The 27,890-nt window shown below is 48.4% G+C and overlaps 3 protein-coding genes across 6 annotated transcripts in view; all 3 read right to left on the bottom strand.

Annotated features, from left to right (window-relative positions):
• Positions 1–6,051, bottom strand: part of NLRC5 (NLR family CARD domain containing 5) — a 51,740-nt gene extending 45,689 nt beyond the window's left edge. For 2 of the 4 annotated variants that reach the window (XM_055726436.1, XM_055726437.1), the window contains exons 1-2: positions 2,213–5,941; positions 1,360–1,660 (exon numbers count right to left, since the gene is read on the bottom strand). In XM_055726436.1, the coding sequence (XP_055582411.1) occupies positions 1,360–1,660; positions 2,213–2,218 (307 nt within the window). In that variant the 5' untranslated portion in view covers positions 2,219–5,941. The other 2 variants (XM_055726435.1, XM_055726434.1) reach the window with 2 other exon arrangements.
• A 1,467-nt stretch (positions 6,052–7,518) lies between these two features.
• CETP (cholesteryl ester transfer protein) lies at positions 7,519–16,717 on the bottom strand. Its single transcript, XM_005446843.4, has 16 exons — positions 16,516–16,717; positions 15,394–15,508; positions 14,499–14,633; positions 13,911–13,981; positions 12,782–12,869; positions 12,584–12,653; positions 12,220–12,280; positions 11,507–11,598; positions 11,055–11,234; positions 10,586–10,636; positions 10,075–10,242; positions 8,508–8,575; positions 8,362–8,404; positions 8,207–8,276; positions 7,773–7,858; positions 7,519–7,679 (listed from the first exon to the last, which is right to left on the bottom strand). The coding sequence occupies exons 1-16, from the start codon at positions 16,664–16,666 to the stop codon at positions 7,605–7,607; spliced, it is 1,524 nt and encodes a 507-aa protein (XP_005446900.2). The 5' UTR covers positions 16,667–16,717; the 3' UTR covers positions 7,519–7,604.
• Positions 16,718–21,787: 5,070 nt separating this feature from the next.
• On the bottom strand, positions 21,788–27,691 carry HERPUD1 (homocysteine inducible ER protein with ubiquitin like domain 1). The gene is made up of 8 exons (XM_055726495.1): positions 27,533–27,691; positions 27,050–27,127; positions 26,889–26,963; positions 25,653–25,774; positions 25,183–25,305; positions 24,230–24,571; positions 23,387–23,492; positions 21,788–22,778 (listed from the first exon to the last, which is right to left on the bottom strand). The coding sequence occupies exons 1-8, from the start codon at positions 27,662–27,664 to the stop codon at positions 22,614–22,616; spliced, it is 1,143 nt and encodes a 380-aa protein (XP_055582470.1). The 5' UTR covers positions 27,665–27,691; the 3' UTR covers positions 21,788–22,613.
• Positions 27,692–27,890: the final 199 nt, after the last annotated feature.

Consider the following 27,890-nt stretch of genomic DNA (forward strand, 5'->3'; position numbering starts at 1 on the left):
AGCGTTGCTCTCCAATATCAGATGGGAAGCCTTCATACGCTAATTCATTTTGGAAACTAAGTTGTTTCCAGCATTTCCCAGCTGGGAGGGCGGGCCAGTATGCTGGTATTTCTAGCTCTAGCATCAGCGCAAAGCAACAAAGAATAAGACTCCAAATGGGCACACTTGCTGTGCCACAGTCTCACACAAAATCCATTCCACAGCTCGAATATCCCAACTCCTGGCCCATGTGCCATGCAAAGCAAAGTAAGCCAGTTCCGGTGCTGGAAGACTTGATCCCATTATTTCTCCACTACACAGCCTAAGCACTGCTTGGGTCACCCCCTGGATTGGTTTTAGTCTGCATCAGTTCTCCAGTCTCACTCACCATGCAGACAGAAACTCTTTTCCTTAGGAGTCACTCCAGCTAAGGCAATCTAACAGTTAACCTTGAAATTATCAAAAAATTTCATCTTAGCTTTATTGGAGAAGGGGTACACAATTTTTATTGTTTTTGGCTTTTTGTGTCTGGGGGTCTGGGTTTTTTTTATCTCGACTTATATTTCTAAGCCAAAAGTTCTACTTCCAAGAAAAAAATACCACAACGAATTTCAGCAGTTTCAAAATCTTCCTTCAAGAAATCTGGAAGAGAAAACCTGGCAAAATAAACTTGCTCACCAGGAAATATGGACGGAAGCTAAATTTTCTGATTAAGGAAAATTATTGCCAAACTCCTGAGCTACTATCGCATCAAAGTTTTATCTCTCACAGCTATCGTGACACTCTCTCTTCACTCTCACAAAAAGCAAGTGGGAACCCCTACAGCACAGCACAGATTTTCCCCTACATTTCAAATAGACTCAAGAACACTACTTTCTCTCTGGGCAAAGTAACTTTGCCCTGGGGGACGCTTCCAGTTCAGGAATCCAGATGATATGACTGTGCAGGTTCCCACCAGGTCCACAGGACCCTCCATCCTCAAATCAGGCTAATTTGTATTGAAAGCAAACAAAGTTCCCACCAACACCAGCAAGGCATAGCAGTGGTGAAAAAGCACATCTGAAAACGTGAACTATTGCTGTTTGCTGGCAATAACTATTTTTGAAGGGACTGATCTTACCGCAGAGATTATGGTGAAAGACAGACAGGGTGAACCAGAAGGAAAGTCAGATCATTTTTTAAACTAAGTGGCTTGGTTAAAAAGGCTTGTAGCTGCCTGGACACAATGGAGATGACTGCCACCTCTCACTGCCGAGGCACTGACAGCACAAGCAAGGGCACTGGTGGTTTCACTGCCTAGACTGGTCTGTTGGCTGTGGGGGGCCAAGGCATTGGCAGTATTTGGAGACGGTCAGAGGAAGCTGGCCCGATCTCCATTACCTTCTCCCGCAAAACTTAGGAGCAGGATCTCCAGATCCAGGGGGAGGTCACAATCCATGCAGAGGTGCTGTGCAAACTGTTTCCAGGTGGCAGGGCCAGCCTTCTCCAGCAGGTCAAGGAGCACCGAGACCTTTTCTTTGTGGTCAGTGATGCCATCCAGGCCACTCAGGGCCACCTCTGGGAGGAAGCGCCGGGAGGTCGTGAGCAGCCAGTTAGGATGGTGACTGAGGAACTCCACTAGCTGGGGGCAGGCACTTGCTACAGCTGCTTCCAGGTCTAGATCATCATTCTGAAGTGGGGGCTAAAGGGATGAAACCAGAAAGGGTAGCAATGGGCATCAGAGCAGGAGTTCTTCAACCACACAGCCCTGCTGTTGAGCAGCCAGCAGAGCCCTTGACAACCTGATCTGCTTTTCTGCCCCTTGGTCTAATCCAGAATTTCTTACCTGCCTTATTCTCACAGTGCTGCGCGGTAAAACCCAGCCCAGCCATTACATGGTGCAAGGACCACAGTGCTTGCGTGCACAGTCCCTAATGCAGTGGTACTGCAAGGGACAGGAGCAAACAACAGGAATCACTCTCTCTTGGCATCAGTCAGGGAGAAGCTGTTGACATCTATATAGCTGCAGTGGCCATCTGCCAAATACAACACCTCAGGCATCTTTCACATGCAGCAGGACCTCTGGGGGGCATGGGACTCTAAGAGGAGAGTATTTCCCTAGACAAAGGGGTCAGGCAGCTGTTCTGGCTGCTTGTTTTGTGGGGATGAACAACTCATTTCTGCTTTGGTGACAATGTCACCCTCCACTTCCACCTCTTTCCTTCAGCAAAGCCACACACATATGGTCTCCTACCTGCATTGTTGTGCGGTCCACCTCCTTTCAGCTGTCAAGTGCAAATGTGGCTTCTGCTCCATACCTCAATGAAGAACTGATCTGCTAATGGCAGTATTTCAGCACATAGTGACACCCCAACGCATGGTGCATGTCAATACACAGTTGCCTCACTCAGTGCAGAAGCCTAGGGATGATAACAACAGAGCAGAACGCAGCTATGAAAGGGTCACAGATCTAGAAGCTGACTCTGGAATCAAAGGCAGAGATGTGGAGCTTTTCACCTCTAGCAACCTCAACTCAAACCAGCAGTGACCACAAAGTTTGGGCATTTGAGGATTCACTACTGATGCGATGAAAATGCAGGATTGAGACTTATACCCTAAGATGCAAGTGAAGGCAAGCTTTACAGGATCACTTCAAGGGAATCACAGCTTTCCTGCTGTCACTGCCCGACTTGAACTAGTCTTCTATGCCAGCCTGCTCCTCTTAGCCCCTCCATGGACATTGATGCAGCAGCTTGCTCAAGTCAGGCAGTAGGTCTCAGACTCCTGTGTGTGGTGTGGGAAAAATTCCCCCAGCTACTGTAACAGCTGAGTTTATGTGGGGTGGGGACGGGACAGCGGCCAACCTAGTCCAGCAAAAAAACAGCAACACCGTTGAGTGGAAGCATCCTGTTGGGTAGAATAATTTAATTTGCTAATGAGGCTGGTGCTCACAGCAGCATTCCCTAGTAGCTGTCATTTTTTGAACACATTTCCTGTCCAGCCACAACCAGGGAGGAAAGACAGGGGAGTCATGCTGGAGAGCCCACCTAATGTTCAACCCTCACCTATCAGACATGCTCTCCTCCACACCAACCATTCAAATCTACAGTAAAATAAGCCACAGGCCTTCAGGTTTTTTATTTTTACTGCCTTCTTGACCTGGCCAAAGAGGAAAGCGGGAGACACCTATGGAGCCAAGGGAAGAATTCAAAACAGAAGTGGAAGACAGAAGGATGCTCTGATGGAAAGAGACAAGACTTTCCCATCTGAGCAGGGACAACTCCTAATTCATCAGAAAGTTATGCTCGTGGTGGGGTGACCTCACAGCACAGCCATGCCCCTCCCTGGGGAACGTTGCATGGAAAGAACATCACCTCCCCACATCGCTGCTGGGCATGGAATGCACCTAGAAGCTGAAGACAAAACAAAGGTTGGAGCACTGAAGGTAAAATTCCTCAAGACATTTGTCCTTCTCATGTGTAAGAGGATACCCCTTTACCCCATAATCCAGCACCACTCTCTGCCCTCTCCATACTGCCTCTTCAAACAACCTTGCACGTTTTGAGACTGTGGCAAATTCAGCAAAGGGATGTGATAGGAGTGCTGCAGATGGGTGGAAGGGACCGCATCAGCCTCTTCTGTTCCTGTGCTCTGAAAGCCAAGCAGATAACCAATAAGAGCACACCTGGTGACACTGTATGCTCTTTAACGAACCTCTCACTCTTCAGATCAAAACCATGTCAAGGGTGGTTATTATGCAGTTTCAGCATACACTGTTGTACTACAGTATCCCTAGAAGAAATACTTTATCCAGGGTTCCTATTCCAGATCAAGCTTTCAGGATGCATTACATAAAAAGTGAGGCAGCTTTAGGATCCATCAAAACATGGGTTGCAAAAGCCCCAGTTTGCAAAAATTCTCTTAATGCCTGTCATTCAATATTCTAACAAGAACAACAAAAAAGTTCCTGGTGAAATGCCAAGAAATTTGGGCTTAACCAGGTGCTTTCTCCTCAGGCTAAAAATGATGCGAAAACCTGAAATTCTGAACCTTCTTGGAAAGGAGTCTGCAAGTTTTCATTCCAAATGTTTTAGTATTTTTTATATATACGTATATATTTATAATATAAATGTTATATAAAATATAACATTTTATAAAATGTATAAATAGCAGGAATGTTATGTAACACCTTGTCTTATCAATTATATAAATAAAGAATGTTAACAGTAACACATGCATTAAAATAAAAGAAACAATGTTTCAATTAACTGCAAAGCTTAAAGGAAAATGTTCAAACATCTCAAATTTAAGCAAAAGCCAAAATAACAGGGCTTCCTGCAAAACAAACTTCATGTCCCAGTAGGCTAATGGGTCAACTTTTAGGAACTTTCACTTTACTTTCCTCCAGCCAAAACCAGAAATCCCCTGACTTTATTCCCCTGATGACCAAGAGTGAAGTCGTTCACATATAAATAACTCCGACCTTAACGCTAATGAAGACTGAAAGCCATTCAGGCAAAGAGTAGACTCACATGAATTAAGGACTCATATTCAAGAACAAAACAACACTGAAAAGTTGGATGAATGCTCAGGCAATAGTGCACAGCACAGCGGCTACAGGTCTGCTAAATAAGACCATCAGAAATAACGGGCAGCAACCTACAGTAAAATGCCTCTGAGCTCAAAAGCAAGCACAAAAAACTCCCAAGAAGAGCCAGAAAACTTTTAGGCCTTGCCCTAACCCTTCAAATGCAGAAACATCATTAAAACACATCGCAAAAATAGACCTCCCCTGCCCAACTTGGTTTTCACACCACTCCCAGCCAGGGAAAACAAAAATGAAAGGTGAAGCTCCCTGTTGCAAATCTACCAACTTCTTGCATAATGGGACAATCACATGCTCCTTACCTGAAAGCCCAGAAACAGAGCGGCAGCACCAAAAACAAGGGGGGGTGTCACAAAACTGAGGAACTGGGGGACAACATCCACGGTGTTGATTTCTTTGCTTGCCACCCCCATGTTCTCCCGAGGCACACAGCCCTCCTGCGCCTTAGGGACCAGCTGAACAAAAGACAGTGCAAACTGAAAGTGAAGACAGCCAGGAATTCCCCAACTGCAACTGACCAGTGGCAAACACACCCGACCAGAACAACTGATGAGTGTTACACTACTCTAAAATCTATAGCTAAAAGATAATTTAGGTGAAGCTTTTGGGGAGTGGTCCAAAGAAACGGGACCTGGAGGCAAACACCCCCTGTGGAGTAAACTCTGATTGGGTTGCTGTTAATGGTCTTGCAACTAGAATATTTTTATTTATATGCATATATCTGATGATTCTGGCACATGGGGAAATATTTATTTAGCCTAATCACACCTAAGCGAAAAAAGCAACCTGTCTTTCCTTTGGAGCGGGGAAAAGGTTTAAGTAAGAATGCAGCAGATGTAAACAATTTGAGGAAAAATCCCGGGTTTTTAGATAGAACTGTGCATGCAGCGATCTCCAGGTAAGGTGCAACAAGCAAACATTACTAGGATTTCTCCAGATGCCTGGAAGCTACACGGGGAAGCTGGATGTGGTCTGTCTCTGAGTCCCAGGCAAGTCAAGCTGGCACACAGTGCCGTTTCATGACCTGTTTACCAGAAAAAACCCACGAAGCAATAAATGACGAGGTCTGGGCAGAGACGGGTGCCACGGGGGTCTCGCCTGCAGCGCGATGGGCGGGTGGGAGCAGCTGGGGAGGCAACAGGCTGCGCCTGCCGCCCCGGCCCATCGCACCTCCCTCCCCGCCAGGCCAGCGGCTGCCGCAGCGTGGCCCTCGCAACCCCTTTGCGGCCAAACTCCCGCCCGAGAGCCCCCAGCATCCCCCGGCCGGCGGCCGCGCATCGCCCCAGGCAGCACCGGCCGCGGTGCCGCCAGCCGCCAGCGCCCGGCAGCACGGTCCCCTCGTGGGGGCCGCCGAGGCGCCGCGCAGCCCCGTACCCCGCCTGCAGCGGCACTCACCCGGCCGCCCGGCCGCTCCAGCGCGCTGCCATAGCGCGGCTCAGCCCGCGCCGCCGCGAAACCGAAACCGGCCGGCGGCGAGGCCTTGCCGGGAAAGCACGTGGGGCGGCGGCGGCGGTGCCCGCTCTGCGCCGGGCGGGCCGGGCTGCGCCGCCATCGTGCGGCGGGGGCTGGCGGGGGCTGGCGGCGAGGCGCGGGCCCTGGGGGCGGCGGGGGGCCACCGCAGCTTCCCGGCCGCTGGCCCCTTGGGCACAGCCTCCGCGCAGGGGCAGCCTGTCACCCCCCAGGGTCCCCAGCAGCCACCTTCCCCCCGGCAGGGCGAGGCGGCCCCAAGGCAGCTCTGCCATTCCTCCTTCATTAACGCTCATCCCTCTAGCGGGACGCCATACCAGAGGGCCGTGGCTTGACAGAAGCCAGCTCCCGCGGTGTCCGGCGGGCATCGCCGTGCAGAGAGGGAAATGTCACCTCAGTGAGGGGTATGGGCAATGCCCAAGTCGGTACCGGGAGCCAGCGAGGGGAGCGGGGCAGAAAGGGGGGGAACGCTGCCCACTGCGCCTGGGCTTCCTCCAGGCCACTGTTAGCCACACCACGGCACACACCTTTCCCATCTGTAATGGACACAACCAGCTGAGACCCAGCAAGATAAACCTTCCCTGGCTGCCATGGAGCAACCTGCAAACCCAGCCCACCGCACACACCCCGTCCTTCTCCCCCCGCTGGGCACCATGACCACTGAAGAGACGTTAACCCAGCAGCTGGGACAGGCTGGTGGCCTCAGGTGCTGAGCAGGATAGGGGACAGCATCCATGGCAATGCAGAGCCACAAACCACATGAAGAGACAAATTAAAAAAAGGGAAGCATGAATCGGTACAGGAAAATAACGGAGCCACTTCAGAGAAATTACTGCACTGAAGTAGGAAGGAACAGGAACCTGCTGTCTGACCAGACACACTTTCTCTTACAATCGTTTTGGCATCCTTATCATTGTTATTGCTTTTCTCAAGTTTGCTTCCACAGTCTCAACAACACTGGCATAACAATTTGCTTTACAGCTCTACACAGAGTCTACAGGCTCTGTAAAGAAAGCAGCCAGGGCACAAGACCACTCCATTATTGGACTGCACTGTAAATTCATGTCCCATTTACCTTCTTCAGCCATACCCCTGTCATGTAGCATAACTTGTTCTGAGCTTACTTGAAGCTTGGTAACATCATTTGGGTTGCTGAAGTCTGTCAACATCAGGGGTCTCTTGGCCCATGGCAGAAACAAAACCCAGATCAGCACAAAAGGTTCTACGTTTCCAAAACATAAGAACAGAGATGCCAAAAAAGTAGGCAAAGCCCATTTCTGCCATCTCCATGAGTGCTAACCCAGAGCCCATGCACTTCAGGAGTCTAACCCTTACTCCTAAGCACACAAGTCCTTTAAAGATCCTGGAAAAAGTAGCATGCGTAGAGGTGCGGACTTCAGGATCTTCACAGAAGAAAGGCTCTGCACAAGTGCAATTGCATGGAGACTGGAGCATTTCTCAGGAAAAGAAAATTAAACCGAAGCATATTTAAATCAGCTGATCTTTTAATGGGTTCACATACAACCCTTCTGTTTGTAACGAGTTCCTATGCTCCTTTATGAAGGGATCAGCTCTATAATCTCTTCTCAAGAAAATCAAGCAGCAAATGATTTGGGAAGCTAAAGTCAAGTTGTACAATTACATATCCCTAAAAAAAGGAGAAGAGAAAAAAGTATTATATTAGTTTATCCACACTCCCAAGAAGGGCTTTGAGAGCCAGGTATTTCTGAACTCTGCTTACCTTTCTTGTGATGATCTCGGGATTTTTGATCTCAAATAGATTAAGCCCTTTGCTGTTCATCAGTGAAGTCAAAGCTGTTCCGATCTCTATGGAATCAGTAAACCCATCCAGTTACAGATACAGCCATCCTGGCTTGCTGCTCGTCATGTACTGCAGCCTTTTGTCTGCCTTTTGCCAAAAGCTAATTGTGCCTCAACACCCCATGACCTTTGGCCTGATGGAAAACTCTCTTTTCCTTTGTCCCAGCCATTTACAAAGGCTTCCCCATTCCCCAAGTGAATCCAGCAGAAACTTGCATCAGTAACGTAGTGTCCCCCCCGACCCCCCTCCAGCTGTCAGGGTTATTGATGTATCTTGTCAGTGTTTAACTTTAGGACATCTGATCTTAGATACTTTATGGAGTGGGTTGGCACTTCCCCAAAGGGAAAACTCACTTGAAATCACTTCTGGGATCCCAACAACTGAGATCATTGTGTGCAGGAAGTTTCTTATGGATGGGTCATTCTGAAAGCCAGAAAATTCATACAAAAAGGATTTAAAGACAACGTTTAGCCACAAATGGCCTAGAGAATACTTTCTTAGGACTTACCCCACTTGGATCAGCTGTGCATTTAAAGACTTTAAAGTCTATCCTGAAGGGAAGGAAAAAACTCATTAAGGGCTGGAGAGATCCTCTTTTTGTTCAGACATAAGCTAAAAGAGGCAGTGAAAGCCACAAGAGACCACAGTACCAACCTGGAGTCCAAAGGGTGCAAAATGAGTTTCTTTTCCGCGTAGGCAGCTTGAACGGTGACTGTGATTTCCTGCACAGAGATGAACAGCACGGTTGGGATGTAGCTCATCTTGCCTTATAGCATGGAGTTGCATTTGGACATTCTGGTTTATTTTCTATGACCCGGAGTTCAACATTCTGCTGGCTTTACCTCCAGGTATTACTAGAGAAGGTCAGTATTTTCCTTCTCCATTTCCACGCAACTAATTCCCCCCTGATGCCCACAGCCTCAGCCTGTGGGGCTCTAGACTGGCTCATCCACAGGACTGATGCTTTTGCCACTTCGTGAACTAAATCCTGCATTAGGAAGGAAATGGTTATCTAGAGTGTTGGTTCCCAACGACCATCCATCTCACAAGGAAAGATATCAGACTGGGTGTGGAGAGACAGTCCCAGCGGTAGCCAGGGCTACCACAGGTAATGTCACCATAGTGTTTGCATTTGTAACCGAAAGAAAAAATAAAGCAGTCTCTGAATTACGGCCATTTAGGCTCATTTTCTTGCTTTTTCCTGTATGCAAACATTCACTTAAAATGGACATTTTGTGATCCAGTTGCAGGTCATAACCAGGAGACTGGCAGGCCAGAAGCGGATCACATCCTGAGAGCCACAATTTTAGAGACAATCTCTAGTTCAGGGCTTCTGCAGTCCCACTAACAATTTGTTTCAAGGCACCTCCTGGAGCACAAAAAAGATCCCTGGTATTTCCTAGTAACACCCTGCTAAGGTGGGATACTTGCAGAGGGAAGGCATTATTCTTGATTACAGCTTAACCCTTTAAATAGTGTGGTCTACCCTCAGGCAGGGATTTGTTTTTGTGCAATGTTTAGCATCCATAGCAGCCCATAATTACAAGGTTGGACAAACATATTGATTGTTTGGCACATTACCCACAACAGCAAGGCTGGTTTTGGTTGGGTTTTGGGTTTGAGGGGGTTTTTTTTGCCTCCTTAGATTCAGTATAAAGCAGTTTGGGGTAAAATACAGTGTAAGCAGGAACTTTTGTACAGGCATACATAGAGGAAAAGGTTGTATGTTGAGCTTTGCATTCTTCAGAGCTGTATCCTCATTTCAGTAGACAGCCATCCTCTAAGTGGGGGCCAGAGCCAGAATGTGGGAATGAGAAGATTTCAAAACAAATACATTCCCATGTATTCTCTCCTAAATATCCTATTCTCTCTTCATTCTCTCCTAAAATACCTCAGCTAAAGGAGTTTCACCATTCTGATACAGGTTAGTGGGGGCTCAGAGCTTTCCACTGCTTTTATCCCCCTGCATACCAGCGATGGGCTGGCCTAATAGAGGAGGCTCTGGGTCAGCACAGTCACTATCGCCTTTCCCAGGGGAATGCTGAGGGAATAGAAGGCAGTGTTAAAAGGAACTGATGCACCTTTGCCACCTCGCGTGCTTTAGCCACCCACCCTTCCCAAAGGGCTCCCTGCCATTACTGTCCCTGCACACCAGAAGCAGTCCAGACTCGGGACAGAGCCTATCCCAAGGTCTTCACAGTCGGAAGAAGCAAGAACTAACCTTCTCCATGTATAGAAGCATCAGGGACTCTTCTCCTGCAGAAAGGGTGCTGACCTCCACTGCTACCAAAGACTTCACAACTGCTCCTTCAGGCTGAAAGGAGATTTGGGGGTGGGCGACGCTCCACACCTTGGCCACAGAGTCATTGTAAGAGGTGCCTTGAAAAATCTGGTCAAGTAAAGAGGAACAGAAGAGTCAGGCTTTTCCCATACCACATTCCAATTTCATGCAAACTTGCCACACAGCTGCATCTCTTCTGTAGTCCCCAATTCCTCCTCCAGTTCACATAAGCCAAATAACCCAGCCAGGTTTCAGGGAAGCTGTGCCAGCATGGATGGTGCAGAAATCCTCCTTGCAAAGCACAAGTTTCTCCATCAGCCCCTGGTTTTCCCCATCAGGCCCACCCAAGACTCAAGCTGTTGAGGGAAGGACGAGATGTTACAGTGCAACAGAATCCATTTGAAAAATTCCTTATTTGACATAAAATGCTCTGAATAGGAGCAAAAATTACCATCTGCACTGCCTTCCGCTGAGCTTCTGTGTCTTCCATTTCAAACAGCGCCTTCAGAAACAAACCAGAAATAGATTGTAGAAAAATGAAAGACAAGGTTATGATCAGCCCCAGTGCAAGCTGAATGGGCCAGAGTGCTGACAGGTAGTTTGCAGCCAGTTCAGAGGCATGGCTGAGTTCCTCCTGAGTTCACCGCTTTTCTACTTCAGTACTCCCACAGATAATCCTGTCAATTCAGAAGACAAGTTTTCTGCCAGCTGGTGTTATTGTTCTAAGGGGTAACACTGCCTGGTAGCACATGCTCACTAAGAAGGTACTGATTTCTAACCAGGATCACATGTAATGACTGACTATAGATTTCTATCTTCTACAGAAACTAGCTCTCACCAAAAAACATTTAGAGATTTTTTTTTACTCTCTCCCCAAAGTACATTGCATGAGGTAAGGAGGAAACCACCCCTGAAATCACCTGCAGCTTCTCCCCTCCGATGGTCAATACCAGGCGCTTGTCTAAGAAAGCTGCCAAAGCCAGAGCGTTGAGGTTGTGTTCAGACAGCCAGAAGTAGAGCATTCGGGACTCGGTCAGCAGCGACGGGGAGAAAACGGAGTCACTGAAGACATCAGAGTAGTTCTTGTACAGGACAAGGCCCTTTAAAGGAAAGCAGGCACGTTGGCCACAACCAGCAGTAGGGAGACAGGACCACGTGTCAATACCTGCATTTTCATTGCGAGGCGCAGACCGGGCAGGCTGGCCTCGGAGCAGAGCGCAAGGTGGGCGGCTGGGCGAAAGGCTGGCATGACCCTGCTGCAGGCTCACCTTTGGCTGCAGCACCGCACAGCAGCAAGGGACCAGCCCCTCTCAGCCCTCCAGTGAACATGAGCACAAAACCTTTGGTCTCTGAGCAGCCTGGGTTACTTTACCTTGTGATGTGATTCTAGGTAATTTGCTTTTATTAAAGGAGCTGATGCAAGGGAGATATCAACACTGATATCCTCATCCCGGACAAAGTTTGCTGCAGGAAGAAAACACAAAAACCTCACACCAGAAATATGACCTTAAGCAGAGCTTGCAACAGTCACTTTTAGGACTTGCTGCAGAAGATGATTGGGACACAGGGATGGGACTGGTGGGGGTGTCCCACTCCTTTGCGTGCTAGTGCTGATCCTGCTACTGCTCACTGACTCAGTTTTTCCACTGGGAAATTGAGTAATTGCTCTGAGTTTCTGCTCCTTTCCCTGGTATGTGGGACTGGGAACCATGGGAAAACCTCCAACAGGCAGATACAGATGCTGTAATATCTCAGCCCCAATACGCCAATGCATGCTCCTGTTCCTAGCCAACATCGATCCTTCTGCAGCTATCCTGTACCTCTGGTCATTACACACAATGAAGAAATACCTTATGAACTGAAACGTGCATTTCAGCCAGTGCAATCACCCTTAAAAAAATCAGCCCAATGCAGAAAATTCAACACATAACATTGCTAAGGTTTATTTTGCTGTTTTCTGAGGGCTTGGAATCCCATACACATTTTCAAAGGACTTTTTTGATGGGTATGGCTACTGACCTGCTGGGGCTCAAATATTAAAATTTGCACATAAAAAAAAGAAAGCAGAAAATCAAGGATATTTACCGGCCAAATCATGTACAAAATCTGCTAGCATCTTGGCAAGAAAATTGATTTCGCTGCACACCTACAAGAGGAAAAGAGGGGAAGAACTGAAGGCAGGGGTTAGGATTTTGGGTTGTGGAGCAGAGCTGGCCTTGTTCTGCAATCTGGGGGCTGTTGGTCAGAGTCTGGCACTGTCAGAGATTCCAGTGTCAGCACAGCCTCTCACCTGGTCCAAGCTGGGGTTTTTTGTGGATTCTATTTATTTGTCTAATTTTTTGCAGGCACTAAAGTTATCTTGCTATTATCTTGTGGGCACATGTGAGCAGAGAAGTGCCTAGCATACAAACCGACCTTTCCTCCGTCCACAAGCAGTGGCTGATCTTACCTCACTCTTGAGAACAAGCTTCAAGGTGAAGGAGATGAAGTCTGTGAAGAGCTGCTTCAGCCAGCCTGGTCTGCGTCAGACAGGGAGCACTGTCAAGGACTGCCCAGTGGTCCCCACAGTGGGTGACACTTGGGCTGAAGCACTCAGGGACCAGCAGTGGGGCAAGCAAAGCCTGATTTTGAAGGGGGACAGACTCACTCCTTGTCTCCTTGGAGATGAAGCGTGAGTTTGTGGAAAGTCAGGTAGCAGTCTGAGGCATCAGCAGCCACTTGGTCCCTTTGGCACACTGCTCGGGATGAAAGGAAAAAAAAAAATTGCTAATTTGCTATGGAGATGAGGAGGACAAGTGTACTTTACAGACACTGCAGACCTGGACCAGTCAGAGTTCCCCATACCTCGTGTGTGATGTTTCCAAAAGATTCAGGACCCCGCAAAGTCAGGGCAGATGGGCTACCTTACACCTGAACATAGGGTTTCTGCTCAACAACTCCTGCTGAGCTAGTCTACTGGGCACCTTTCTTCACACTTCATTTGGATGCTTGCCAGTTTCGCTAGCTCCTGTCATCAAGGACAGTGTTGTCCCCTAACATCACCCAGGAGAACCTGGGCAGTATGTGCAACCGACACACCGGAGCGGGGAGGGAATTAAGTCATATTGCAAAGAGTTTGGAAACTGCAATATACTGTCATTGAGAGCTTCACGCTGCTCTCCCTCTGGGACCTTACCAGGAAAATGTGTTTTGAGGCAGGAAATTTATTTTGGGGCATGTGTGATATTCCACATTCCTCTCATCCTTTATGGGAAGCAGAGGGGTGTAGTTTGCCTCTGCCCCTTTCTAATCCAAGTCCACTGACCTCCCCAAGGAAGAGGCTTCACTTCCCAGAGCACACCTTGGGCCTTGATCTGGAGACAGCTGAAAAAGTGGACTAAAAGGAAGTTCAAATGTCCTGCACCAAAGCCCTCATTTGGCTCACTCTTTCGAAACATCCCCCTGTTTTTTTCAAATCATCCTGAACAGCAGGACATGAAAAGCTGGTCCCAAAGAGAGTCCAGAAGGCCAGACCATTCTTCACTTGCTGCTGGTGTAGATCAGCATTTGCTGAAAAGACTTATACCAGCCTCCTCTGCTTGATCCTTTAAAACTATGAGGTCTTCAAGGGCCACATTACCTGCCGCCCTGGGCACACTGGGTAGGAGAGACCCACCTCCAGATGCCATCCTATCCCCACAGAGGTGAGCAGAGCCAGCCCCACCTCACTGCCCCCCGCCCGGAGGAAGCACACACACGGAGACCCCTGCAGCTAGCAATCCCCAGCTGTTACTTACTCAGTTTAATGTTTATCTGGAGGTCAATGGAGGACTCTATTTCAAAATCAACTGAATGAAAAAGCTGCAAACTGTAATGGCAGAAGAGAGGACATTTAGCAACCTGTGCTGCGAGCAGCTTCTTCCTGACCACACATGAGCCACGGGGTGGGTTTTATAACACCTCTCACATCAGTCCTTGCACTGTGGTGTGCCAAACCCCAGCATGCAGCAGCCCACCTCAAGTACTCTGACTTTAAATTGTTCCAAACCATTGCCTCAGGAGCACTTTGGAGAACAGGAGCATTAAGCATCTTTTTTCCCCCCAGTCAGAGTTTATGGGGCAGCAAAGGAGAGGGAAGAAGTCAACTTGTATGCTCTGGCCATCTCCTCATGCAAGGGGCAACAGTGGGGATGGAAAGGCAGAAAGCAAGGTGAGAGTAGCAGTAACAGGGCTAAGCAGTGCTGCTAGCGTATGAAATGTTGTTCTGCTTAGGCTGTAAGCAATGCTGCCGTCACTAAAGAGCCAAAGGACCACAGCCCCTCCACATCTAATCCTGCTGTGGGCCAGCCCTGTCTTTCGGCAGCAGCCAGCCCCCAGGTACTTACAACCAGGCCCCAGCGTAGCCGTAGGTCAGGGTCCCTTTGAAGGAGGCAGTCACGTTTTTAATGGCAATGTGAATGGCATCGTTCTCCTTGAGCTCCACCTCACTCTGCTCTATGGACAAGTCATTGACCTGGATGCTGGAAACAACAGAAACCCAGTTTGTCCCCAACCCCGGGGCTGTTTTCTGTGACCAGGCAAGACAGGTTTGCTCCTGAGGACAGGGGGTCTCCAAGGGGCCTGTGCCAACTCCAGACACAGGAGTTTTGCAGGTCACAGGGGCCACACACAAGGACAACAGTGCTTTTGCTCAGCCTCAGTGCACTGCTCCTTCCTTGCAATGTCTGGATACAAGGCAGGGGTAATGCTTATACAGGAAACAGAGCAACGTGCTGCAGAAACGGCCCCGTTTTGTCGCAGTGCTCTGTGCCACAGCAGGAAATACATCCTGCATTTGCACCATTGCATTTGTTGTCCTCAAATAAGAATCAGCAACTTGTTTGCCAAAGCGTGACCAAGTGACATCCTGCTGATGAGGGTGGCTATGGCAGCCATGGCCAAGTCCCCTCTGCTGCTCAACGTTCCATGGGCACCATCTGTCGGCGATGGGCCCCAGGAGCTCCAGCCTGCAGGGGCAGACCCCCCATCCCTGCTGTCAGAGATACGCTCAACGTGGTGCACCACTGGCTGCCCAGAAAGCTGGAAAAACTCAAATAATAGATCAGCAACCTAAACCTTCACGGGCAAGTAGCCTGCATGACATAGGTCAGAATGCATCTGCCCCAGCCCAGACCTTTGCTTTCACCAGGAACTGCTGGATCAAAGCTCCCTCGGAGGCCAGTTTCCATTCCCCTCTATCAGCCCATACCTCCCCTGGCCCAAAGACACAGAGATACTCACTTGGTCAACCCATAAGCCACCTTGCCAAGGAGCCGCATGGACCTTTCCCCAGTGATATTTGGGAATCTGGCATTTCTGAATGCAGCTTGGATGACCTGTGCTGTTTCCTGGTTCACTGTCAGTGGAAGAAAAGGACAAAGATACCAAACTGCAAAGTTAGTCTGTCTCCTGGCTGCAAAGCTGGGTCCGCACCCTGGATTAAAGCACTACAGAAGAGCTTTATCCAAGGCAATACCATTAGATTAAGGAAGCACTAGAAGTATCTTCAGTATAAATTAAGAAATAAAAATTCTTTAACAGCTGATGGCAGCTGGGGACAGCAGCGTGTGTGGCTCAATGGTCACCAGCAGGACTGGCTCCAGGGAACTGAGCCTAGCTGTCACACACCTCACCTGCACCTTCGGGACAGATTTTGGAAAGGCCAAGGCTACTGTTGGCTTTACCCCACTGCTTTCCTCTGCTGCTGCTTGCTTGTATTGCGGTCAGCTGTTGGGTCTCCAAAGGAAAACTGAGATTCAAGTTTCTGAACCCATTTTCCAAATGTTATCCAGCCCGTTCCCGCCTCAGCCTCAGGCACAAGCTTGCACAGGATTTTTTTCTTCCAGAAATACCCTCTCTCATTTTGGCCCAGCATCCTCTGCATGTACCGCTGTCAGAGGGGAATGGGGCAGAGCTGTTCCCAGCCTTTGCAGAAGCACTAGTTATTCTTCCCCCACCTGCAAAGCCCCCAAACCCTTGCAAATACACCCACAGCAGCAGAGAACTCCGATTTTTCCCCTTCTGCACACCAACCCCAAGAGATGAGATTGCAGCAAGGTGAGACATCAAACACATTTGCTCTATTTCTTCCATCACGCCAGACCCCGGTGAGGAACACTGATGAAAGTTTGGGCTAAGGAGAGGGGTTGGGGACCACTTCCTAGCTCCTTTGAGAAGTTGTGCCTATTTAGTTCAGAAGCCCATGCTTTAACTCGTGCTCCCAGGCAGGTGTTAATGCATCTTACTAGGTAAACAGTTTCCACAGGAGCTGGGGAAGCAAGAAACCCCCTCACTTGGTTGTTCTACCAATACTTTCTCCTGGTGAAGAGGGGGGAAATGCAGCCCCGTACAGCAGATACTTACACAGCAATGCCGCAGGCTTGGTCATCCTGCAGACAATCCCTGTGACACTGTAAGGAAAGGGACCAAACTCACAGGCTGCTGATGTGTGGACAAGCACTAGCAAGATCCCAAAGGTCTCCAGCTTCATCCTGCCAGCACAAAGCATCTTCATCCAGAGTGGAGAGTGCCAAGACGACTGACTGATTCCTGACTGTGACAAAGGCTGCTTTCATACCTCCAAGCAGAGCTCATTCGAAGCAGGACATGACCTGCTTCCTCTGGTTATCAAAACTCATCATACATTTCCTAATCTTCCCACAGTTTCCTTAACATTCTTCAAGTCACACGCTGCCTTCCTCCCACAGCAGGCACTTGGGCTGCAGGACTTTGTGCCTCTGCCAACACCGCTTTAACTCAGGACATGCACACATCAAGGCAGGTGAAGAAAGCTGGGGGGAGATGGAGATGGGATAAAGTAAAGGGAGCAGCCTTGCACTCTGTCTCCAGCCAGTTCATCATTTTCTCTTCACACAGAAATATTCCATATTTCACATTCCTGCAGTAATTTCCAAGCAAAGTCCTGTTCAGAAGGTACCTATGTTAATAACTGCTCCCCTTTCCACTGATTTTAGGCACATCACAGGGAAACTGAGGCATGCTCCTGGAAAGGGGGCCCTTCCTGCTACCCCTAGAAAGCTCCCTGACCACAGGGCTGGGATGCTGTCTGCATCCTGGCTGCATTTGTGGGCCACCTTTGGTTTGTCACCTTCCAGATGGGGAAGGACCCACTAAGCTGGAGCTCTTCATGCACCTAGTCTCTCCGCTGCTATTTGGGAAAAACTAAAACCCCATTCCACTCCCTGTGCACACCTGCCCTGCATGCCACCATCCCCCCCCACCCCTGTTGTGGTGCTGGGGCCCATCCCAAAACAAGCTCCAGGACAAAACAGTGAGGTTATTTCAGCAGTGAGGCTCACAGCAGCTCCAGTGAACCATTTCACCAGCAAAGACTGATGCAGAAGGAAAGGCAAGATCTTGGCAATGCCACAGGAGCCCCCAAGTGAGAAAAGGTGCCAGCTTGCCCCCCCTCCCCAGCAGATGCCTTGCCCTCCCTGCACCAGGTGAGCACATTTCCTCCAGGAAGCCCCCGCCGGCCAGTGGCCCCCACCCTGCCGTGCTGTTTTCTTCCTGAGTTGAGAAAGTGAATGGCCTTGGGTACCCCACGGGAGGCACTCACGGTCACTGACCCGCTGAGGGAAACTGAGCATCTGCAGGTTTCCTACAGACTTCTCCAGGCAAACAGCACAGCGCCCCAGGACAGGCTGCCTGCTGCAAGCCATTACTACATTATAAAGGGACAATTAAATGTTGGAAGAATATATAGACAGCAGGCATCTGACCAACATAGCACCCACATGGCAGCCCAATCCCATCATCTCAGCTGCCCAGGCACGCTGGCCGCCCTGGCTAGGAGGCCTCTTTACAGGGCAGCTCCAAAGGGTATAGATGCATTACAGAAGGATTTAAATTCAAGAGGCTTTAACCTTGTAACAGCTCTGGTACCTGTCCTTCAGCTCAGAGCTGTCACACACGCAGCCCTCCGCAGCAGCTCACAGTTCAGGAGATAGTGGTGCAGTGACCAAGACCCTGGATGAGGGAGTCCTGCAGCTGGGGGGGGTACCCCAGGCATCACAGCACTGAACAGTTCTGCTGTGTGTTATGTGAGCACATCTGCCTGCATCCTCAGCACAGCTTCCAGCAGAGGAACATACTCCCAGTTACTGCAGGGGGCAAACTCAGGAGCATCGTGTATACTTAAAGTTTTACTGGGACAGATCTGGAGGAGACACTGCAGGGAAGCAGCCTCACTGAGGCTGGCATCAGTCACTGTAAATTAAAGCAGAGCAGGACCCAGGAGACCACAGTCACCCCTCTGCCCAGGGCAGCAATTCCTACCAGCACGAAGGAAAGGGCAGGCAAGAGCATTTTGGTACAGGGGTATTTGCCACTGGTGTCCCAGGGTAGATAAGGGCAGAAAGACCAAGAACCCAGACCCAATGTGCTGGTCCTGGTTAATCTTTGTGCTGCATTGACCCAAACATTTACAGGCACAGGCCCCAGCCCCATCACCACTTCAGAGGCTGCTGTTGGCAGACCTGAGCTGAGAGCAAGGGAGGACAGGGGACTGCCGGGCATTGACCTCCAGTGAGAACAGGAAAGCTGGAAACTTTCTGCCTACAATAGCAAAAGCACACGGAATGTGAAGATGCTGCAAGCATCCCTGCCCTGGAGTAACCAGGCAGAGGCCAGAGTAGCAGTGACCCAGTAGCCCAACCTCCTCCCAGTGCTAGGTCAGGCTAGCAGCAGGCAGGTCAGATTTAAAATCCCAAAGAAAGGCTAAATTTGGTTAACAGGAGGCAGAGAGCAGGCTTTAAAACCCAAAGAAATGTTAATGCCCAAGCTGCTATGTAGTGCTTGCAAAGGGGGTGCTGGAAGATGTTTTGATAAGTATTTGCTGTGTAAAGCTTTACGAGGGCTCTGCACGTACACATGTGCTCACCACCTTGCTGGCAACTGTCTTGTAACTGGGGTTGTTTTTCTCCACGCTATCCAGAGCGGAGGTACACCACAGTGCCATTAATCTTTGTGCTGCATTGACCCAAACATTCAGTGTTACCCTGCAGCTGCTTCCTGAGATAGCCTTCCAGGTAGCCTGGCTGCGCTCCATTCCGTCAGCAGGACAGTCTCCAGCACCACCTTCGGCACTCACACAGCAGGTCAGCCCCAGGATGGCAGGAGGGTGAGCCCAAAGCCAGCTGTTCCCATCCTGCAGCGACCCCAGTGCTCAGCAGCACAACGCCCTGCTCAGCCCCACACATCCAGCACCAGCCCTTGGAGCCCACCACCACATGCCTTGTGTTGTCCCACATTGTGCTGTCAAGCCCCACCAGCAGGAATCTGGGCTTGAAGAGAGACTCAGCTTCCAAGAGGTCATTTCTTACAGTTAAAAATTATGACCATGACAGGCTTGGGTGTTAGGCAGCAAATAAAATCATAAACTCCAGTTTGTGAAATGCAAGATTTCAACAGGCTGTCACTTTGGAGGTAAGCCACCCACAAGGTTTTTTTGAACAATGAAGTTCCACATGGTTTTCCACAGAACTCTCCTGTAACCAACCCAACTTCTCCTCTTCCCTACATCCCCCCTAACAACCTCCCAAAACCAGCTGGCACACACAGATCACCCTAGGCCAGCTCAGGCTTTTCACAGCTGAGGCTGCCAAGGGCAGCTGGGTCAAAGCCTGGAAGAGCAGCCAGCTGTGCTCCTGCAGCAGCAATCCTGCACTGCCAAATCTAGACTGAAAAAGCAGCAAATACAACTTTCAGTGCTAATATAAGAAGTCTGGGTTGTTCTGCAGCACAAGCCGCCAAGCAGACAAGACATGGGCCTAGAAGCAGCATCTCCCAACACTTGCCCAACCCTTCTCAGCAGCTGTGCTTGCATGAGGAGGACAAACTAGCAGCAGAATCACACAGCCTGAAGCACCAGCCAAGACAAGCCTGGCTTCCTAAATCCACACCCTCAAGGCACTTGGTTCTCTGAAACTTCTGCCCCAGCACAGAGTCATGTTATTCCCAGAAAACATCTCTGGGATTCCCATGCTGAAGCTCTGGAAGTTTCAAGGCTCTCTTTCCTGATGTCTAACCTGAATTCCCTCAGCCAGTTTAAGGCCCACACTCTCAATCTCACCAACAGCTGGTACAGGCTATATCCCCTTCCTTGGCATCACTATGTATCAGTTTACATTGCCCTTCCTCTATGGTGAGCTGCCTCGGTTCCTTCCACTGCTCCCACTCCGCAGTCACTGCCCCTCGCTCCTGGGCTGCCTCAGGCAAAGCTGAGTGGGGGCCACACCATTCTCCCAGCCCCACACACCCCCCGGCAGGCGCTGCTCATGCTCCCAGGCACAGCACCAGCAGCTGCCCCTGCAGAATTACATGGCGTTTACCCTCCTGCTTGCCCAGTGTCCTCTGCTACAGTCACAGCTTCCCCCCATCCCAAAGGCAGAGCTGCACATCTCACTAAGCCATTAAGGAAACATTCTCTAAGGCCCAGGAGCCTCACCACATCTCTCCAGTGGCATTAACTACACTTAGTTTTCCAGCTAATTTTAAACCAGTCTGCCCACTTGGGGGAGCAGCAAAAGCCTCAATACAACAGATGTTCTGCTGTCTCCAGTGACTTCTCAAATGAGAGATTTCACAAGAAATCCAGCACCCTGTGCTTGCTGCCTAAGCCAGACCAAGGCACTCTATTTCTGGCTGCCAAGAAATACCCTCTCCTCCAGAGAGGGACACAAGCACATCTGTTGATGCAGGCACTTTGCTGAGACAGTGGACTGATGATTAGGTACACAACCTGGGAAAAAAAATCCACCATCCACAAAAAGTGCTGAACACAGGCAGTCTTGCCACTAGCAAGGCAAGAGGGGACACTACCTCCAAGAACATCCTCAAAAGCTTATGCAGAATATACCTGAAGTAAGAAAACTCACCTCCTCTCAAATTACTTAATTCCACATATTTAAAGACTTCATTACTAGATTTTTACCACTGCCCTACTCATCTTCCCCAAAACTGAAGATGTGGCACAAACTACTTGGCAAGAAGCTTGAAAAGGAAGCTTGTTCAAAGCCAAAGAGCACATCACCAAGATTAAATTTGCTACTTAACTAACACCAGCAATGTCTTACATCAGCCTGATCTGACGTGGCAAGAGCAAACATTACCAGTTATGCTCTTACAACCGATTGTACCAGTTCATGTATGTTAGCCTTGACTAGACACTCCTAAACAAACAGTTCTGCCAGCTTCAGGTAGCTTTGAGGGAAAGCATTTCAAGTTTCACAAGTGGCTGTTGTTCTTAAGAGAACACATTTCAAGCCACTTCAAATCCTAAGCCAAGACAAAGCATTGCAATGCCACCAGGAGTCACACGCTGAGCTTAAGGGGTCAAACTCCAAACCTTCCAGATTCCTGCATCAGGATGCCCATGTCCTTCATGCCAGCAGCTTTCAGTGAGCAAACACAAGCTACAAGCTATCCAAGGCACTTTAAATTCTGAAGGTTGCTGAAAAATATGGTTAGTCAGAGGGATGAGTTTAAGGTTCTGCAACCACCTTTTTCCCCCCGTATACCAATTCATTCATTGTGATTTTCCAATAAAAACAAGGTGAGAGCACACCCTGTGCTTTGCACAAGTAGTATTCTGATTGCTGTACATACACAAGTATGGATATCAATGCTTGCAAATTTTATTGGAGTCAAAGCCCTTAACCATATTAGAAATTAAAAGTAACACAACAAAGTAATACAAGAGTTGCTCTGGAGCGAGAATGCATCAAAGCTGAATACAGGCATTAGACTGCTTTACCTTTGCATCCAAAAGCAGTGAAGTTCACATCTTGCATAAATTCTTGCTAGACCTGAACATAACTTCTCCCATCATTTAGCGGGGGGGAAAAAAATTAAGCCTCATTTAAACTCTCCAAGTTTGGCAACATGAATTTTAGCCTGGAACTCCACCTAGGCAACTGCTTAGAGAGGTCACTGTCTTACAGTCCTCCACAAGTAAATTGCACTATAGATCCTTCACAGGAAAGTATTTACACAGAAAATGTAAGCTATTGTTGAAGCAACTTAATAGGTCTTTCCTAAAAATTTGCTAATGCATATCTAGCATTTTGTTGAGATCCTACACTCAGTGTAATTTAAATAGCATTTCAAACATTCCAACAGGAATCACATTGTTAAGAGAAGCAAGTGGCTTCTTCTGCACATTTTTGCAGACCTGCTTAGAGCCTGTGCATTTAGTGCACAAGTTTATAATGCCAGACCTCTACATAGGTACCTAATAAACGCTACAGAACAAAGTTCTTTGGAATGAGAGCAAGCATCTTTTCTCTAGGCTTTAGTGACTTAAGGCTTCTTGCAGCTTTGCTTGGTCAGTGAAAGCCAGAGGAAGTACCATCTGCTTTCACTCCTCATTTGGAACTAGTAATGATGTGCTTGGATAGACTAAGCCCATTGCAGTTTCAGACCAGCAGACTGGTGACAAGTCAGTTGTGGGTCACTCCAGGCCCTTCTGGAAGGAGGGATGCAAAGAAAGTCTTGAAAAAAACCCATGCTGTGCTCATGAATGATGGGTTAGTCGTCTGCAGTTCTTGAACTTGTCCCTCATCAGGAGATGCCTCAGATTCATCTGCTCTGCCTGCATTTTCCCCCTGTCAACATACAGGATATTTGGTAAATGAGGTCATTTCACAAATGCATTAGAAGAATCAGGTGTCAAACTGTTTGTATTACTACCCAGATGTAACTGTCAGACTACAAAAAGCTTGTAAGTATCTCCAGACAACAGTCAAAATAAAAAAAACCACAAGCTAACCACTAGTACTAGTGGTCCACTAGTACTGTGTGTCCAAGAACACTGTTCAGGACAAACATGAAGCACCAGGACAGGTGAACTAGGTATGCATTTACAACCGATTACTTTTCACTGACATCAACTATAAGTGTCAGCTTGAAACACAAGCCTCTGATTGCTTATATACTCAAATCCTACCACCGAGGTGCTATCTAAACCCTGTGCAGTTACAGATCTGCCCAGCCTGTGACCAACCATTCTCCATTGCAGCATCCAAAAGGTAACTTCAGCCTGAAATATTTTGTAGGAGAGGAATTAGCTACACCAAAGGAGGACTCAGGCTGGCAATTATTCCCCCATGGAAAATAGTTTAACAAAAAGCTTAGCAAAAAGCCTTTGCTATTACATGTAATTAGTAAACTGGAAGTAAAACTTCATGCTCATGGTTTAAAAAAATAGCAATACCTGTAAGTTATTGTTCTGGTCCTGGTTAATAGCAGCTTGAGGAGGAACATTGCCTGGGAAGGGCTCAACTGGTCTTCGCCTAAATGGAAGCCATCCAACATGGTGCCTGGGGAAAGCAGGAAGATTTTTATTAATACTGCTTAAACATTACTCCCTGTTACCACTGCAGTTCCAGTAACATCCGAGAGCTCAGAGCTGCAGACAGCAAGTTCGGCATATTAAGGTCTCTTCCTGCCCTGAACCAGTAAGTACTTTCAAAGCCTGCTAGCAGCAAACCACAACATAGGAGGGGAAGACTGAGCATCTGCTCACTCAAAATAAGCAGAACTACATCCAGGTTGCATCTGGCATGCTGCCAGAGGTACTAAGAGCCTGCTTGTCTGCCATGTTATGTACGCCCCAGCGTAACTTCCCTGTACCAGCCCCAAAAAAGGGGCCCAACAAAGAACAGGTAAACCAACAAAACAGGTCACATACACCTTCCTAGTTCTGTGCTTCTACAGCACCTGCACCTCCTAACACCCTACGGGTCTGTCTGCTCTACACTGCCAAGGTGCTGGGGCCTTAGACAACTACTTAGGTTTCAAGCAGAAAAAGCCAGCAACACCAGAATCATTAGTACAAGAACCGGTAAGATCACCCACTACCACTCATTCATATAATTTGGTCTAGGCACAAGGCTATATTATTAGCTAAATACCAAGTTATAACAGGATAGAGTGGTTCACCCTTTCCAGGTACAAGAGCCTGAAGTTCAGCTGTCAGAAAGCTGGCTACAGTACAGCGCTCAGTACTTCAGCAAAACATTTCGAATACAATAGTAAATATTAGTACCATACTTACAGATACATCAGAACAGTGCCACTCATGACCAGAAGGAATCTGCTGACACTGGAGTAGAAATAGATAATGTTGACAAAAACATAGAACAGTGTTGCTGAGTAGAGCCAGTCCAACCAATCTCGGTTGCCACCCTCCTCCTCCATGAGGGGTCCCCCTTGGGCGTTCATCTGCAAGTTCTGGTTGGCCGCTGCATTAACCTGGGCAGCAACATTCTGGTTTCCAGGCTGATTTTGTGCAGGAAATGGGTCTGGGAGAGGAGCTGGTGGAGTCACTGGTGCCACTGGGATCTCCTGAGAACGTTGTGTGTGGGATGGGTCAGCAGATGCAGCAGTAGAAGCCAAGCTGAAACCAGAGAACAAAGTACAGAATAAGGCTAGCCAAGTTCTTCCACACTTAACAGATGGACAAATTTTCAGTGCCTAAGTATAGAATCAGATCACATGCAAGCATAAAGCATCAAGTTTAGAGGCTACAGAAGTGTTAAGAACAAGCTTCAGTTCTACCCACAACACCAGTTGTATAGCGACTTCAGCAAGTCAAACCAGGCAGCTCTCACTTCACTAATAATTTCAATACTCTGTAAAAAATAAAGGTCTTCAGAGTAATCTAGAAGGCTTCTGAGGCTCTGTCACTGATTTCAGTCAGTGCTCTATGCACTGCTTTAAGCAGCCAAAAAAAGTGGTGAAGAGCTAAGGCTCAGCAGCAGGATTACATTTAACTCTACAGACACCTGCCCTTCAAATCAAGAGATCTGCAATTTGCAAAAATCAAAACCACTGGCTTACGCAGTAAGCCAAGCACCACATGAGTTAGAGGTACATTCCCACACCATCCAGTGTAAGTTACAATGAGTCTTCCAACCACTATCAAAAGAGGAAGAACTGCCAGAAGCTCTTTATTTCATTGTATTACAGTTTCTACTTCCTACTGGTATCTCTAGACCGAAAACTTACTATTGCATGTAATATTGTCTTGCATAAATCTGCTGAAACCAGGACATCTGAAGCATGCTGTAGGTTGTGTAAGATGAGAAGCCAGGAGTCATGCTTTGGAAGGGATGCCGAGATGTTTCCAGCCTTGGTTAAAAAGTTTGAACACATTCGTTAGAAACAGTGGACAGACAGCAAGTCATATATTACAGGAGAATGTAAATAGCTCCTGCCACTTTGTGCATACAAATGCAAAATTAATTCTTCCTTCCAGTATATTAAAGAAATCTCTTTATTCACACAAAGGGAAGATTTTAAACTGTCAGAACAGTGCATTTTCCTTTAGCTTCTTCCATGTTCACTAAAGCTTTTCCATATATAACCTCATCATCTTTGGCCCATATTAGGTCTACTTAAAAGACTACATGAACTGGCATTCATCACAAAGCCAACATTTTAAAAATCTCAGTGACGTATGTAAAAGTTGTATTTACCCATTATTGGCTTCTGCTGACGACTGGCCACCAGAAGAGTACGTTGGGTTTTCACTATTTGGGGAATATACAGATGGTTCTTGTCTAGCTTCTGATAAGAACTTTGGCTGATCAGCTTTAATCTAGGGACAGCAATGCAATTAGTGAGGTTTATTCAGGACACTAAACAAGCCTTATGCAAAAACATTACACCACACAGAATAAGCTCCTATTTTATAAGTGCTACACAGTTCATGCCCTTTGCACTGCACAGTACCTCTAGACACTGACACTGCTCTTGGGCACCATGCCACAGCCACCTCCATCACTATTTTAAAGCTCCATAAAAAATGACTGGCATGTAAAACTAACTTGGTGTTACTCTTCACTTTCACCAGACCTACACCTGTATTTATTACTTTGTATGCATGTAATCAGGTCCCATCTGCTTATAAAAGTGTAATTGGAAGAAACAGATGGAACTGCACTCAAGACAGTTTGACTTTAGCTACGGTTAAGCATACACAAACTGCCATACACAGAACTCAAGAGCTGTGCTGTGATGATACATCTGTATAATATCCAGACCAAAGCTGGCTCACATCTAGCAGCCACCAGACATCAGTAGGATATGCTCAAATTGCCTATAATGGGCAATATAAACACCTCTAGACACATTAGCACATCCACTTGAAAGTAAAAACTGGTTTTAGCCGTTTGCCCTTAGGACCTGTAAGTACTCAGTTCAAGCACCACAGCTCAGCTTTGGCTTCCTCTTTACAAGCAGAGTTATTAATGAGAGCAATTATAGTGTCTTCAGCTAACAGCCTTCTTCCTGCCCCACATCTGATAGACAGGTCAGAACCACTTCCACTTGAGCTACTAGGTCTTCTGCCCACGAGCACAGCCTCTGTCCAAAGGAGCCTGGGACATGACAAGTCACACTATCTAACAGAACTGGATTTACCAGAAAGCATTTCAACTCCAAGCAGTGTGTTACAACTAGATTATAGGTTTGATGTTAATCTTAAGACGCCATGAGAATCTTTACTGATGAACCCATAGAGTCAATTCTTTACTCAGCTTAATGCAAATACATTCCCAAATCCCTAAACAAATTATCACAAATTAAAGCTCCCACTGCACTAGTAGGAAAATTCTGCGGTACCAGTGAAGTTTTAAAACAGCCACTGAACACTTCCTGGTTTTACTCACTACCCCAAAATTCAAAGCAGTATGTTAACGTGGTACGGGTACCTCTGCACTGGTTTCTTGCGCATTGGCAGGAGTCTTTAAGTTGTACACCAAGTGAAGAGCATGCAACTCCCCATGCTAAAAACATAAAGAGAAGACATGTTAAAAAAACAAAATCACTTTTCTGGATATATTTCAGCACATGGTAAAAGACTTTTTTGTACCTCTGGCAGCAACTCTCTGAGATAATGATGATCAAGTAGCAGCTTCCCAGCATAAATCAGCTTTTGGTCCTCTTCAGGCTTTGAAGAAAGAAAAACAAGGAACAGGATTACTTGCTCTGCCGAGCACATGCAAGCGGGAACCGACACAGCTGGCGGGCAGCCAACGGCACAGCTGGAACACCCCACGCGTTACGGCACACAGGCAGCCGTGCGCAATTAAACTCCGCTAACGAGATGAGAGCCACTGCAGCGCGAGATCACCGCCGCCGCGGTCCGACCCGGCAGCAGGCCCTAAAACACCCCCTCGGCAAAGAATGCCGCGACATGCCGGCTCTTCTAGGGTCCCGACAAAAACACCTGTGCTTCCCAGAGACAGGCCTGGAGCGCCACTAGCCCCTCCAGCACCGGCGGGAACGCCAAGCGCGCCGGCTACAGCCCACCCGGTGACTGCTCCCGGCACCGGGAAGCGGACCGCCCACTCACCGGGGCCCCGGGCACGAGGCCGCGCAGCTCGGCCTTGAGGCGGCGCACGGTCCAGGCGGGGGCGGCGCAGAGACGCAGGTCGCGGTGCCTCTGCGTGGGGCTGCGGACGACCAGCTGCAGCGGCGGCTCCATGGCGGGACTGGCAGCCCGGGCTTGCGCGCCCGTGCCCTTTTATAGGCGCGCCCCGCCCTGCCGCAGGGCCGCGGTGGCTGCGGCCGGTTGGTCGCGGCGGGGGAGGGGGCGGGGACTTCTACGTGGACCAATAGGACGCAGCCCCGCGTGCGAATCAGTGTGAGGGAGGTACGAGAGGCGCAGGCGCTGATTGGGCGGCGCCGGATGAGGGGCGGGGCTCCGGCTC

Source organism: Falco cherrug, chromosome 14, assembly GCF_023634085.1.
Source record: "Falco cherrug isolate bFalChe1 chromosome 14, bFalChe1.pri, whole genome shotgun sequence".
Classification (NCBI taxonomy): Eukaryota; Metazoa; Chordata; class Aves; order Falconiformes; family Falconidae; genus Falco; species Falco cherrug.